Below are 15,408 nucleotides of genomic sequence, written 5' to 3'. Positions count from 1 at the left end.
ATGTAAGGCACCACCAGTTCAGTAGTATACGTCATGACTATAATTATAGCTTGGACATAAGCCCGGGTTTTGCATTAGAATATTAAATAGGTCCTTGATAAAATTTTGCTATTAAACCACTTTAATTAAACTTGTTATAATTACTTTAGTACTTGAAATATAATTGCAAAAATTAATGTCAAATATAAGAGTCTTTTTAATGAAAATTTTAAAAGAAAAAAAACGCATTTTTACAAAATTAATTTTATTAGAGTATTAATTTTTGAATACATATGTATTGCGCTATTTTTTGATGAAGAATCATCATTAGTTTTTGAAACTATTTTAATTGTTTAAGATTTGTCTTAAAGGTTACCCAGTTCTGACATCTAATGGCCAAGACATTACATAAGTAGATTTATTTTCTTAAAACCTAATATTTTATTAATAAAAATATGCAATGCTTCATATTTAAAAACATGTAAGTAATAACAAATATCTCAATCTTAATTTTTAGTCCGATTTTAAAATGTCATCTTTTAGGAAATATTGTATTTTTAAATTGTTTGTTTATTGTGATAATAATAAAGGTAATGTACTAAAAAACGAGGTAACATTTTATTTAAATTATTCATTAGTTATCTTTTTAAATCAATATGAGGCAAGTGTTGATAATCAGTAAACTTAATATGACTTTTTATAATTATAAGTTGTCTATGTGCTGTTTCATGTTTATTTGTTCAGTTACGAGCTTTGTTTCTCGCTAGGTAACTTGCTTTGTTGCTGTGTGCCGTTGATCAACGTCAGTTCAGGTAAGTGGGCTTCAAACCTAATCAATCATTCTATTAGGTAGTTTTTCGTGTATTTCTCAGTACTGTTACAATGTAAATATCTATTAATTTACTGGTTTTACTAAATAGATGTTTAAACTTAAGGCAGACAGGTGTTTAATTAATATTTAACAGTTTAAAAATATTTGATTTTTAATTTTGCGGTTTTGCGATTTTTTCAACTAATTGTTATTTACAGGTTTTTAGACTTTGAGTAAGGGTTTCAAGTGAACAAATTGTCAGATTTTTTAATACATTTAAGAAAAATAAGAACCCGACAACGTATTCGTCTATTTTTATTTGTTCTTTTTGCTGCTTTTAATTGAAATTGGCAGACGGACCAAAAACCATTTTAAAATACAAGAGAATAAAAATTTTACCTAATCTATAAAAGGTAATTTAAAATTTTGATTAAGTTATGGAATTTTTAAAATTACTGAAAGACCAGGTCTTTATTTATTAATTTCTATGAGTTTTATAATTAGGCTAAGTTTATCTATTAGCAAACATAATTCATTAAGAATATTTTGAATATAGTTTTTAAATGTTGTAAAGTCAATTAAAAAAATTGTTTTGTGTATACTATATTCTGAAGTCAATTATAAAATATTGATATCTTTGTTATTCTCAAGGCATTTATTGATTAAATGATTTATCTGAAAAAATTTTAAAAATGTTATTTGGGATTTTATTTTTTGGTTATTGGTTATAATTATTGACATTTTTGTTTTGTTACTTTACAGTTAACCATGGAGTTAAGGGTAGGAAATAAATACAGGCTGGGGCGAAAGATTGGAAGTGGTTCGTTTGGAGATATTTACTTGGGTATGTAACTATATTTATTTGCATTATATGACAATTTTCTGTTTAAACTATTGGTAAACCTACATTACCTTAACATATCTTTAACTTAATTGTATCTGGAAGCGTGGTGTAGTGGTAAGAACACTTTCTGCACCACACATGAGGTTGTGGCTTCAATCCCCACTGATCTAAAGGTGTAACACCCTTGAGTAAGGCGCTATAAACGGTATGAACTCCTGCTGAGCCAATACTTGATCAGCAGCATAATTACCGGGCAATTATAATCTATAATATCCCAAACTGCTGAAGGCAACTCGAGACTGGGTCGGAGTAACTGATGTTACTCTATGTTTAAGATCGCGCATTCGACTTTCCCACATCGAGGATAAAGATAAAAAAAAAAATTCTTAATATGTACAAAATCAAATGGATAATGAATAAATTAGATGAAATACTGTGTTTAGTTAGAACATATTTTTATATATCGTTTACCTCAAGTCATTATATGTGAATGCAAAGTTAATAAATGTTTAAACTTATCTCAATTTCTCACACAGGGACAAGCATAGCGACTGGAGAAGAAGTAGCAATCAAACTGGAATGTGTGAAAACAAAACATCCACAACTTCATATCGAGAGCAAGTTTTATAAGATGATGCATGGAGGAGGTAAGACAATTGTGTTTTAATTAGTAGCATAATGTGGTTGTTGTAACATTCTTTTTGGGTTTATTCATTGCTTCATTGTTAGAACACTTGGCTTTACTATGCGAGTTCCTAGGTTTGATCTCCTTTGCTTTTATGCTGTAACGGCCTTGAGTAAGGTGCTTTAAACGATCTAAACTCTTGCTAAGTTTAAAATCAATTGACATCAGATATAAAATAATACAAAAAAATCTTTTTAAAAAAGTGGTTAATTAAAAATCTAGTTGTATTTAATCCGACTTTAAGGAAAAATTATGTTTTAGAAGAGTTTTTGAGTTGAGTTTTTATTGTGTAGCTTATTTATAGGCTGTTGTATAAAACTGTTGTTACAAATGGGGCGTCACATTTTTTACTATGTTAAAAACCTTTGTTTTTATGACATAACGTTGTTTTTTATAAATTATGACATATATATAATTATCAAAAAAAATAAATGTGCTCAGTCTATTTTAATTATGTTTGACGTCAATCTTTATTTAATTGTTGAATTTTTTTTAATAACAAAAAGAGTCTGCAGCAATTAACATAAAAAATAGATTGATATCTTATTATTTTCAGTTTTTATTTAAAAAAAATTGCAATCCTGTTGTTTTTTTCCAATAACAAATATTAAGTATGTAATTCAAAAATCAATTTAAATTTAGTTTTTTTCCCGAAATTTGATTTTTCAAAACATCTAAAAGTTTTTTAACATTTTTAATTATTTGTGCTTGAAAAATGGTAACATCTGTTTTTTCAATTATTTAATTTTAGCTATTACACTAAACTTGCTAATTAAATATCATATTTAAAAATTCTTAAAATTAAAATAGGTATATATATGTATATGTTATGTTAATGGCAATGATTTGTTTTATAATAGGCTTTATTGTATACTAATAACACTACATTTTAGCAAAAAAAACGTGCCGTTTTAAAGTTGTATGTTATTAAACAAAATTTGGCAACAAACTCAAAATATTTTGGTTTTTAGTTGGAATTCCTTGTGTTAAGTGGTGTGGAGCAGAAGGCGATTATAACGTGCTAGTGATGGAACTACTTGGTCCAAGTTTGGAAGATCTGTTCAACTTTTGTTCACGCAAATTTAGTCTCAAAACAGTCCTTCTTTTGGCTGATCAGCTGGTAGGTTGTTGTGAAAATTTTCTATATTTGTTTTGAGATTTTCGTTGTGTAGGTCTGAGATGTATTTAAAGATATACTCTGTGTTGATTTAAGATGGATAAAGAGATAAATCCATGTTTAATAATTCTGTATTTTTCAATACATGATTACTTGTCTATTGGAATTATTTTAAAATAGTTTGTGCCACGAATTTTAAACAAAATTTGTAGACGTCTTTATATTGATATTTAATACTGGTTTGCTTTGAAAAATTTAAAGATTTTAAAAACAATTATAATTTATGTTTTTTTTTATTAAATTACTAAAATACCAATATTTTTTTTAATCGTTTAAAGTTTACACCTAAGAAATTTACATTCTATCAAGTTATCAGATAAGTTATAAAAATAGAAATCACATTAAGATTACCATGATAAAAAAGTAAAATATTTTAATGGATTTTGATTATTATTCGAAATCATTTTCTTAGTATTTAATTGACACAGATGATTTTACAAATTTTCGAGGTAGCGAATTCCGATTTTGATTCGATTACAATGAAATGTTGACTTTTACAATAAGACCATTGTGTTGTAACAATTGTCTGAACATTGACATGATAATAATACAATGAATGAATAACATAGGTTTTATATAAAGGTACGCCATATACAAATTGAAGTCAGGCCAGTTTTTTTTGTTTTTTTAACTCATATTAATGTAATAAAACTAATACTACTTCGAAATTTAAAGTTTTTTGTTGCTATTTTTAGTCATAATCCTTTTTAGTATATTTTAGGGGACTGTAAAATTAGTAAATGAGATATTAAAATTTTTTTATTACGCTTTTTATTGTTTATTATAATACTACTAATACTTTTAACTATAAAATAAAAAGACCTATTTTTTTGTTAAAATATATTGGTATAATAATTTTGTATGTTAATTGGTAGGTTATCGATAATCAATAGTTAAAAATTTCAATATTTTTGGATATAGTTTTAAATTGTAAATTTGTAAATTTTCTGAAAAAAATGACTTTGTTGAAATTTGTACAAATTGCTGCTTTTTTAAATGCCTTGAAATGCCACAGGGCAATAACGCAACAAAACATTTTAAAATAGTTTTGTAAGTGCCAGTAATTATATAATAAAAATGTCAAAGATACAGCACCTTTATGCATTGGACTTTTGTAAATTTTTTTGTTTAATTAAATTAAAATTTATGGCATCTTTTAATTATGTTTTTTAATTATATGGGTCTTAGGATTTTTTGGTATTGATTAACACACTAGATTAACCTTTAGTCTGAATTTTAATTTTGTGGTTTCTGGTTTTGAAATTTTTTGTCATAGAAAACTTTTATCCTAAAGATTTAATTTTTGTCTATTCAGAATGGGTTTAAATAATTTATTTTAACTAATGATTGGTAGCTTGGGTCAATAAGTATTCTAATGTGAATTTGAAAAGTTAAAAATATATTAAAGAGTGTTTGTAGAATTTTTAGTTTTTGTATTTTTTTTTTTTTAGTAAAATTTTTGGTTTTGTATTTTTAAATAATTTTCAAAAATTTTTTTATAAAATAATTAATTTTTTTTATTTTTAATTAACTTTAGATCAGCAGAATCGAGTACATTCACAGCAAGAACTTTATCCACCGAGACATAAAGCCCGACAACTTTCTCATGGGCCTTGGCAAAAAAGGCAATCTCGTTTATATTATCGACTTTGGCCTTGCCAAGAAATATAGAGATGCTCGAACACACCAGCATATTCCGTACAGGGAGAATAAAAACTTGACGGGAACAGCAAGATATGCTTCTATTAATACACATCTTGGAATAGGTTTGTTATGATTTTGAAGCTACTTATATAGAGGTTGTTGTTATTTAATTGTTGTAAATACTCAAGTGTGGAATCGTTAGTTAAATAGACTTGGACTTTAAAGAACTGTTTGATCTTAACTTTTGTCTCTTTTAATTTTGATTTATTTTTAGAATTAAATTTAAATTGGACTTGGCAAAAATAATGAAAAAAATGTTTAATAGGAAAAATATAATAATATATATATATTCTTATATATTTAAAACATCATTTATAAATATAGGTTTTTTTGTAATTTAATTTTCCCCAACTAATTTAAAACATTATTACCATAAGACTTTTGTATTTTTGCCGAATAAATTTAATTGAATTAGAGCTTATAAAGACTAAATTAATTATTTATATTAATCTATTTGAGCTCTGCCTTATGTATGTTATTTAAATTAAATATTTTAAATCTATTAACTAAATAATTAAAGTCAAAAAAAAAATATTAATATATCAGTAAAAAAATCGGATTTTTTTTCATTTTGAGTATAACTTTGTTATATTTAAATTAAATGTTTTGTATAAACTTCATTAAATATTATGAATCATTTAATATGAATACATCTTATTTGTTATTTTTAAACTTTAAAGGAAACTTTAATATTTGGTTTCCTTCATGACAAAAAACTATCTTTTTATAGTGTTAGAGGCTTATCTCAACTTTTTTGTGACTTTGTAAAAAAACTAACGTTTATTTAAAGGGTTTATGAGGCCATAAAACACCTTTTAAACTGCACCAAATATCGGTGTATTGCAGTTTTATTGCTATTTAAGTATTGTAAATTAAATTTGTTTGGTAAAGGCTAACTTAAAGTTGGCCAAATATATTTTTATTTGGGGTTTTTGTTATTTTGGGATGGCGATTTAATTTAGTACAATTTTATTTTATTTAATTCAGCATTTTCCTTTTCTTTTTTTAACTATTACGTACTTAATTTTTTTTTTAAATAGTTTTTAAAGTTTTAACAAAAAAGAAGTTTTCAAAAAAGAAAACTACTTACCTAAGAATTCGAATTTAAATTAATTTTTTAAATATAACATTTTTTAACATTTATAACATTTTTTTTAACGATTATTTATTTTTATTTTTTTAGAACAAAGTCGAAGAGATGATTTAGAGTCTCTGGGTTATATTCTTATGTATTTTAATGTCGGAACTTTACCGTGGCAGGGATTAAAAGCCGCAACAAAACGACAAAAATACGAAAGAATCAGCGAGAAAAAGATGTCAACACCAATAGAGCTGCTATGTAAAGGCTACCCTTGTAAGGACTTTAATTTTAAATGGCAAATTTTTGTTTTTTTTTCTATTTTTTTTCAATTTTAATTTTTTTTGAACTTAGCTGAGTTTGCGACGTATTTGAATTATTGTCGATCTCTGAGGTTCGACGACAAACCTGATTACTCCTACCTTCGACAGCTTTTCCGTAATTTATTTCATCGGCAAGGTTTCACCTACGACTACGTCTTTGACTGGAATATGCTAAAATTTGTAAGTCTCACATTAAATAAAATACATTTAAATTAGTAAAGTATACGGACAATATATATGTTATATATATGTTATATACCGGCAGCGTGGTGTAGTGGTAAGAACACTTGGTACACCACACATGAGGTCGTAGGTTCAATCCCCACCGATCTCATGCTGTAGCGCCCTTGAGTAAAGCGCTATAAACAGTATAAACTCCTGCTGAGCCAGCACTTAATCAGCAGTATAATTATCAGGCAATTATAATCTATAATATTCCAAACTGCCACAGGCAACTGGAGACTGGGTCGGAGTAACAGTTGTTACTTTATGTTTAAGTCTCGCATTTGACTTTCCCACATCGAGGATAAAGATATATACAAAAAAAAATGTTCATGTCTAATTAAAAGGCCTGTAAAAAAATTGCAGTTTGTTGTATTAGGGCACATAAATATGGGCAAATATTAAATAAAAAATGCGATTGTATGTACTTGGTAAATAATAATAATAATAATAATAATAATAATAGTTTTACTTTAAAAGCTGAGTTTTTTTTTTTAATTTTTTTAATTTCTTATGATGACATCCATCTAAAGTTTCAAATAAGCAAAACTAACATAGGACCAGACTTGTGTTAAAAAAATTTAAAGACTTGAACTGTGAAAAGTTACTAATATAAAAATAAATAAAATAATAAAATTATTTTTAAAGGGAAGTCGAAGTAACAACGAAGAGACCGAGAGAAAGTCGACAACATCTCAAGGAATTTCTGGTGCAAGACAATCGAACGACAGAAGTGAGTAAAATCCATTTTTATTCTGTTACCAAAATATTTACCTTAAAAATTATTCTTGAAATTTAGAACCTATTCTATTTGCAAGAGTAAGTAACAGCAGTAGATGCCAGAAAGCAAAATCAAAAGTCACAGCCTGGTTAGAGACCTATAACGTTCACATACCAGCTGGAAAATCTAGCCCAAAAATTGATGTAGATCTTTATACATTGGTAAATTAAGAAAATTAGCAATTATTATAGATAGCAGTTCTGCTATATAGATTAAAGGGGTTAATGTATTAGATGTAAATCATGTTTTAAATAAAGATGTTAATCTTTTAGCTTAACAAGTTAAAAAATTCCAATAAAGTTATTTTTAGGTAGATACTATTTAATATTTATATTAAAACATGAGTATCGAAACTCAAAACGTCAGATATTTTTTTAAATAAAGATATTACATCGACGCAAAAATAAAACCCATCATTATAAAAACATAAATGTCTATTATTACAAAAATACAATTAACAGCATTAGGAAATAACTACGTAGTCAGAAGTATTTATGTATTTACAATCTAAATAGATCAGGTATGTTATTGTTCAGTCAGTAATTAAAATAACAAAAGGTTTAGTTGAGTTTGTTAGTAAGGAAACAGAAATAGTTGATGTTTTTTTAGAGATCACGTGAAAAAAGAAGTCTAGTGACGCCAGTGACTAGCTACTCACGTAAGTAATAGATAAATAGTTTCTAAAAATACCTGAAACAATAACAAAATGTGTACGCCCCCTTGAACAAAACAAAAAAAAAATGTGCTTTAATAGAAAAAAATAAATATTAAGTAACAAAAAAAAAAATTTTTTTTTAATTTTTGAAAAATCAGCCTAGCTGTAGTTTTACAGTATTTTTAACAGTTTTTGAGTAAAAAAACTTTTTTAAAAAGATGGCAGATTTCAGGATAGTTTAAAAGTCTGTTGGCAAGACCCTGTCCAAGTAAAAGAGGGAATTAACAGAACGAAATGCTCACAGCTGGTTATTAAAAAAAGCCCCCTTCCTTCTACTTGCTTTAAATTTCATTTTCCGAATGAACAAGACCAGCTAGCGGTTATTACAATGCCGCCCAAAAATCTGCCAAAATCAAAGACCTATTCTACCACTAAAAAGTCTTTGTCTCAATGCCTCCCAGGAAGTCAGGAGTTAAAGTTAAGTGATCAGGTTTATCAGATAAATAAGTTCATGCACAGTCAGGGTAAAAGAAATGTGAACAACCCAACTTGTGAGTTTCAAATGAAGCAACATTTTTCACACAAGCAAGTCGATAATAATGGAGATCACTTTAAAATAATCGGCAGGAGCAGAAAAAAAGGTTTAAAAATCAGTTGACACATTTAGAAACAGTAAATAGTTGCTATTGTAGAGTTTAACCTTTGTTTTTTTCTATATAAAATGGTTAAAATTTTATTTAAAAGTTAACATTAAACACTTTTTGTAAATTATGATAATTTTTTTTCTAGATATGACGTCAGCTGCCCCTCCCAGACCTCTCTCCAGAGCCGAGAGAGAAAGAAGAGTAAGTGCAAGATTACACCGAGGTTCAGCTGCTAACACATCTCACGACTTCACAGCCTCCCGTGCCAACCCAGTAAGTTGAAAGTAATATCTTGATTTGTCCTCAATCAGTAGTCCAGATTAAAAAAAATAGTTTGAACATTTTTTTGTATATATCTTTATCCTCGATGTGGGAAGGTCGAATGTCAACCTAAACATAGAGTAACATCAGTTACTCTGACCCAGTCTCAAGTTGCCCTTAGCAGTTTTGGATATTGAATATAATTGCTCGGCAATTAACCTACTGATTGAGTGCTGGCTCAGCAGAAGTTCCTACTAATTTTACCGCCTTGCTCAAGTGTGCTATAGCATGAGAGCAGTTAGGATTGAAAGTGTTCTTAACATAAATCTAAAGGCTAAAAAGTTGTTCCATGTTTCACCTAAAGAAAACGTATAGTGGTTAAAACACTTGGCTTTACTACATGGGGCCCTGAAGTCGATCCCCACTGCTTACACGCTATAGTGCCCTTAAGTAAAGCACCATAAACAGCCAAGACTTTCGCGAAGCCAAAATTCGGTCAGCAAATTAATTTTCGTGTTACTGTATTTAACAATATTCAAAACTATTAAAGTCAACTCAAATCTGGGGGTAACAAATGTTATTCTCACATTAAAATTAAGGAAACTGTGATTTGTATTTAAAGTTTTAAAAATAATTATGGTGCCCTAGTTAATGACGCAAAAAAGTGACTCTTAAATAGGCTTCTTTCTTCTCACAGTATTATTAAGTAAATGAAGACCTAAATTTTAAATTTTTTGTATGAATTTTAGGATGTTGGTTATACCACATCAGGCCAACGAGAAAACTCCTCCCCAGCTGACCGTTCCAACGTTCCCCGACCCAAGAAATGATCCTTTTCTAATTTTTGTACATTTTTTTTAGTTTTATGTTCTGTATATTATTCCCCTGTTGTTTGTTATCAGTATATAACAACTATCGAGTGTAACTTCTTGAAATCACACTGTGCCCAATGCGTGCCGTAGTAAGAACTGGTTGGCAAGTTTTTTATTCTAATTCTTCGCTGTATGAGGCCGGGCGGTCGTTTAGGTTGTTACAATAAATATTTTATTCACTTTTATCGAAAATTTGTAGTTTTTCGGCAAGTAGTTTTTTCATTTTACTACCTAGTTTAAAAAGATAATTTAGACTACTTAGTTTTTGATAGGTTTTAAGTTCAATTCTACCAATAGCAGCTTCTTCAATTCTACCAATAGCAGTTTAATTCTACCAATATATTTTTTTGAGCTATTTAGCTAGTGGGTTTTATGTTTACAAAAATTTCTTAGCTATAGTGTCCCTTTTCTGCAGAACGTTAGCTTTTTTACTCTTTAGTATCGTTACCCCTTTGCAAATGATGATTTTTCAAGATTTAACAATTAAAAATCTTGATTTTTTCTGATGCAAAACAAAAGTTGCAAAGTACATAAATACAGTTCGGTTTAATAATAATAAATAAAGCAATAATCAGTAAGAAAAAATGCACGATTTGGGCAAAAATAAAACGAGTTAAACGCAGCGTTGACGATATTAACAAAATTTTAACAAATCTACTTCAATTTGGAATGCATTTTTAAATGGTTGACTCTATAAACGTCATTCAAATTCATTAAAAAGTGGTAAGTACATAAATATAAATAACAAAATTGCATTTTGGATAGCTTTTTAAAGCTAAAGGTAGCTGCTATTTATATATAACGTTTGGCTTTTCAAATACAAAAAAGTTGACAGTGGGACTCAATTTACAGCATTTGGTTTTGTTCTTTATGTAGACAAACAGTCCCTGTAGTTCAATGGATAGGTCAGCTACACAGTGAGACACGTAAGAAAATAGCGCGTACAAAATCTGGAAGAGGTGTTCAAAAAATAATTATTACAAATTGTTTTCAGTCCTCGTTTTTTCGTATTGCCGTGTTGTTGCCAGAGTCAAGTGGTTTGTTCTTGCATTTAGGTTCGTGTTCTTCTAACAAGTTACCCAGGTCTCGTTTGTGGGCTTGCAGTCGCTTTACGTTCTCGCGCAGGACCTCTTGATCTCTTTCCAATTGCTCAGTTTCCTAAAAATCACAAATATTTGGAATGTTAAAAAAACAAAATGTTTAAACAATGTTCTGTAGTTGTCAAATGAAAAGATGCTAGCCCCCATTTTATAGCACATTCTCAGTGCCATTTACTCTATTTAATAGCCCATGAAAACACAGGCGCTATTTTAAAATACAAGCGCTATTTTCTGAATGTTGTAGTGTTTTTAGTTTGCTTTTAACGGTATTTATTAACCCCGCAGTGCCAAAAAAATCGGCATTAATAACCTTAATTTATTTACAAAGGGACCGCTAGAGAATATGCCTCTGTATGGGAGAATATCTTACAATTATAATGTTAAGTCGGCATTTTATTATTTATAACGATGACATGATATTAATAATATCCAAAAATAGAAAATGAGGTCTAAATTGGGCGACAGTTATTAAAAAAAAACATTGAACTTAAGAGAAAAGCTACAAATTGAAATTAAGTTGTATTTAATTTTGATTTACAACGTGAAGATAATATCGTGTTAGGGCGGTTTACTTTTGCGGTTTAGTTATCCTAATAATATAACGATAAAAAAATTCCCTTTCGGTTCGTGCCTTTATAAATAAACAACTTCATTGTTTTGTGATATTGTCTATGTATACATTCATTTTTGCTGACCACATTTTTGATTGTATATTGCTGAAAGGCTTTCAGTTAATATTGTATTTAAATTTTAAACGGAAGCGTTTTAGCTTTATTGACAATCGGACTGCCCATTTTTTTTTTTTTTGGTTTTTCGCGCATTGATAAAAGTAAATAATAAATACGATATACAATTAATATTACAACAATGCGACGGGAAAAAATGACAAAATCAATTTAATGATTTAAAACATGCCAAAAGTAATAATGTTTATACAAAGATTTTTTAGTACATTATGGCATGGTCACCAAACCCATTAAATTTTGTATCAATTGTAAACTATATTGGTCGAAAATTATTCAAAACTGATAACAGAAACTAACTTTGTAAATTGTATTAAGTTTTTGTTTCTATATTATACACTTAACATACACATAAGATTGTTTTAAATTAGATATTAACTGCGCGGTTTTTGAGGCCGAACATTTTTAAGAAAATTATAACATATCTTGACGGGGAAAAAAATTTTTTAAAACCTTTTTTCGAAGAAAAAATCAGGCTTACCTTAAGTTATATTATTATGTTTTATAAACGTAATAGAGTATGTGAAATATTTAAAATGTAATCCAACGTAGGCGTTAGTTTATGAATACACCAACGCATATAAAGATTAACGCTTTAACAAACAGTTTATTTTTTTAAGCTTAATATAACAAACGTATATGTAACCATACAACATTATTGAATTAATGACCAACTTGTAATAATATTTGATAAATGACGAAGAATTAAAATATAAAGCGTTTTTATATTTTTCAAAAATCCTAATCCGTTTTTCATTTGTTTTTATGTAAATGAACGCGCCCGCCACGAAGTTTGGTTAAGGGAAGCCAGTGACGTACTTTCGATCGTAATTTGTTTTCGTTCAACAAGGGACTTACCGACGGAAGGTCTAAAACCAGGTATATAGTCTTACGTTACGAGAACATTATTTTCAGAGGCCCTGTCTCGATTTTGTCGCTGTTAAAACGTTGTCGCATTACTTTCCAGTGACTCAAGTATCAGTGCACAGGCCAATACGGAAACCTATCGCACCGTTTCAAGCATTATTACACCACTATCAATAAATCGTATCGTTTCAATTGCGGGTGCCTTATCTTATTAAGTTTAATTAGCTTAATTTGATTTTTTAAGGTGTTTGTTGGTTTGGTAAACAAGCATTCCGAATTAAGGCTAGGTTGTGGTAAATAAAATATTACAAGTTTTGGCGGTTATGTTTTTGAGGATAAATTTTAAAAAAAATATTTAGTTTTTGTTACTTTTTCCAGTCTTTCCAGTAACTCCCTCCGTCTGTTGCGACACTTGGCAGCCGCCACTCGATTTCGTTCCCGTTTTACGCGCATGCGCTCTCGTTCGTCGTCCGATAGCTGAAACAAAAAAACCATCGTGTTAATCGATTTAAACCTACATGCAATCAAGATACAAATAGAACAATCAATGCTTAAAAAGGCCTCGATGTTATTGTGTTATTGTAATAGAAGGCCTGTAGTTTGGCAGTCAGGAAGCTATGACTCATACAACGAACGTTGGGAGAAGTGGGTTTCTTTGTTAAGTCAACTTTCGTGTATACTTTATGCTTTAGAGCGTTGTTAATTCCCTACTTGGCGGCCATAGTGTTGTGTAATAGAACACTTGCTTATTAAAACGTGCTCGTCTATTATTTTATCACATCCTTAATACGTGTTAAAACTTTATACAGTGCTTTGTTGTTAAAAACGCAATATCTTTGAAAAACAGGATATTAGTGTGACCGTAGGTGTCTTAAACGTAATTTCCAAACGCGTTTTCTTTATTTTTTTTTAAGTGACCAATAACAGTTTTCCTAAAAAATTCCCTACTTTAAAGAAAATTTAATATTTTTAAAGTTTTTGAAATTTTTACTCACGTCATCTAGGGCGACGGGGGGCGGCTTCATGTAGTACTGTTCATGACTAACTTTACGTTGTCCTGCCTCTGTTTGTTTATTCCACATAAACGGCGGCTCGCCCTCTTGTTTTACGGAGTAGTCCAACTTTTGCTGGGTAGGATAGACTGGGTAAGGGCCTGCTGTGAAACCGTGAGATCGATAATCTAAGCTACGATAATCCATTTCATGATGCTGTATATGCGACTGCTGGTCGTGTAAAGCTGCGTAGTGGTCGTAAACGCTTATAGGCTCTACCTGTCTCATTTTGTCGCGGCAATTCATCATGGGCTGAAATAACTGAGGTTCCCTGTCCTGGTGAGGTTGTTCGTACGGATTTGCAGACTGTAGTGCAACTGGAAAACACATTTTCGACGTACCTCCTTCGCTGTACAGTCCGCTCGCTAGGCTGCCGCGTATATCTCGCTCAGACGCAAAGGTAGCCGTGGCCTCGGTCGTATTCATTTCCTCTCTCCTATCGCGAACGAATGGGTCTCTCTCGAACGCTTTATTTTTTCTAAACTTATCCGAGTGGCTCGATATTTGATTGATCTCCCTTCCCTTCAGGTTAGTAGCCGCTTCTTGCTGACTCTGCTGACGCGTATTCCTTATTATAGCTGGCCGACTGTGAGTCAGCGCAGCCATTGCTGGTGCTGCACTGCTGCTGTTGTTACCGTTTCCACATAGCACGTTTGCCTTATTAAAGCCAATATCCGCCCCGCATTGCTGCTGAGTGCTAACAGGGCGTTGGTGTTTGCTATTAATTGGTTCTTGGTACATTGCGCTCTGCTGGCTCCAATTGCCTGGCATTAGGTTAACTGGATCAAAATCACTTTCTGCCGAGTAACTGCAGCCTGCAACATCGCCAGTGTAGCCTTGCTGGCTGTAGTTTTTAGCGCTTCCAAGATTGTAGTCGTAATTGTGCTGCTTTCTGTTATATTCTTGCTCGTATATTGTGCTGTTATCGCACCCTTGGAACGCGCAGTTGTCCAAGAACATGGCGTTGCTGTTATTTTGTTCGTTATTTTGACCGCTTCTCGAATCATAGTTTATTTGAAATGAACTCATGACCCGATGTGACCCGCATTGACCTTGTATATTGTTCTGTCACAACTTCTGTCCACATGTTCATTTGCAGAAAAACTTTTTTATATTTAATTTCCCCCTTTCAGGCTTTTTTTCGACGTTTATTTATTCCACAGTGAGCACACAACTTTTTAAATTACATTTCAATAGCTTTTACCCATTTAATCTTAAATCTAAACCAATGAATAGGTTAATTACTGCTTGTATATTGTATAGAATATTTTATGTATTTAAAATACGTATTTAACAATAAGTTTTTGCCTATAGTATTTTTTTGCTAAGCACAAATTCAATTAATTTGTAAAGACTCTAAAATGATTATTTTCGTTAAAAATAAAACAATATAGACAAATATTACGAAACTCATTGCTACTTAATGAATGTTACATCATTACAAATATAAAATCTGCCTTAAAAAGAACTTTAAAAAAAAGCCAACCCGATTTTTAAGCGAGTTTTAACAAGAATTTTTTTTTACATTACTTTTTCAAAGCCCTTACCAAAAGTTTAACGCAGCAAAATAAAATAAAAATTGTTATAAAAAGCGAAGGAATTATTTTGTG

General features: G+C 29.9%; 2 protein-coding genes across 2 annotated transcripts; one reads left to right on the top strand and one right to left on the bottom strand.

The window, feature by feature from the left end:
* Window positions 1–730: 730 nt before the first annotated feature.
* On the top strand, window positions 731–10,218 carry LOC145749651 (casein kinase I-like). Its single transcript, XM_082565476.1, has 11 exons — window positions 731–791; window positions 1,009–1,203; window positions 1,553–1,634; window positions 2,171–2,281; window positions 3,291–3,439; window positions 5,034–5,262; window positions 6,384–6,554; window positions 6,633–6,781; window positions 7,472–7,556; window positions 9,049–9,176; window positions 9,914–10,218. The coding sequence occupies exons 3-11, from the start codon at window positions 1,559–1,561 to the stop codon at window positions 9,992–9,994; spliced, it is 1,179 nt and encodes a 392-aa protein (XP_082421602.1). The 5' UTR covers window positions 731–791; window positions 1,009–1,203; window positions 1,553–1,558; the 3' UTR covers window positions 9,995–10,218.
* A 325-nt stretch (window positions 10,219–10,543) lies between these two features.
* On the bottom strand, window positions 10,544–15,010 carry LOC145749650 (uncharacterized). Its single transcript, XM_082565475.1, has 3 exons — window positions 13,742–15,010; window positions 13,116–13,223; window positions 10,544–11,194 (listed from the first exon to the last, which is right to left on the bottom strand). The coding sequence occupies exons 1-3, from the start codon at window positions 14,825–14,827 to the stop codon at window positions 11,027–11,029; spliced, it is 1,362 nt and encodes a 453-aa protein (XP_082421601.1). The 5' UTR covers window positions 14,828–15,010; the 3' UTR covers window positions 10,544–11,026.
* Window positions 15,011–15,408: the final 398 nt, after the last annotated feature.

Source organism: Corella eumyota, chromosome 4 (assembly GCF_963082875.1).
Source record: "Corella eumyota chromosome 4, kaCorEumy4.1, whole genome shotgun sequence".
NCBI lineage: Eukaryota > Metazoa > Chordata > Ascidiacea > Phlebobranchia > Corellidae > Corella > Corella eumyota.
The sequence above is the reverse complement of the archived record's forward strand: the minus strand, read 5'-3'. Positions and strand labels throughout refer to the sequence as shown.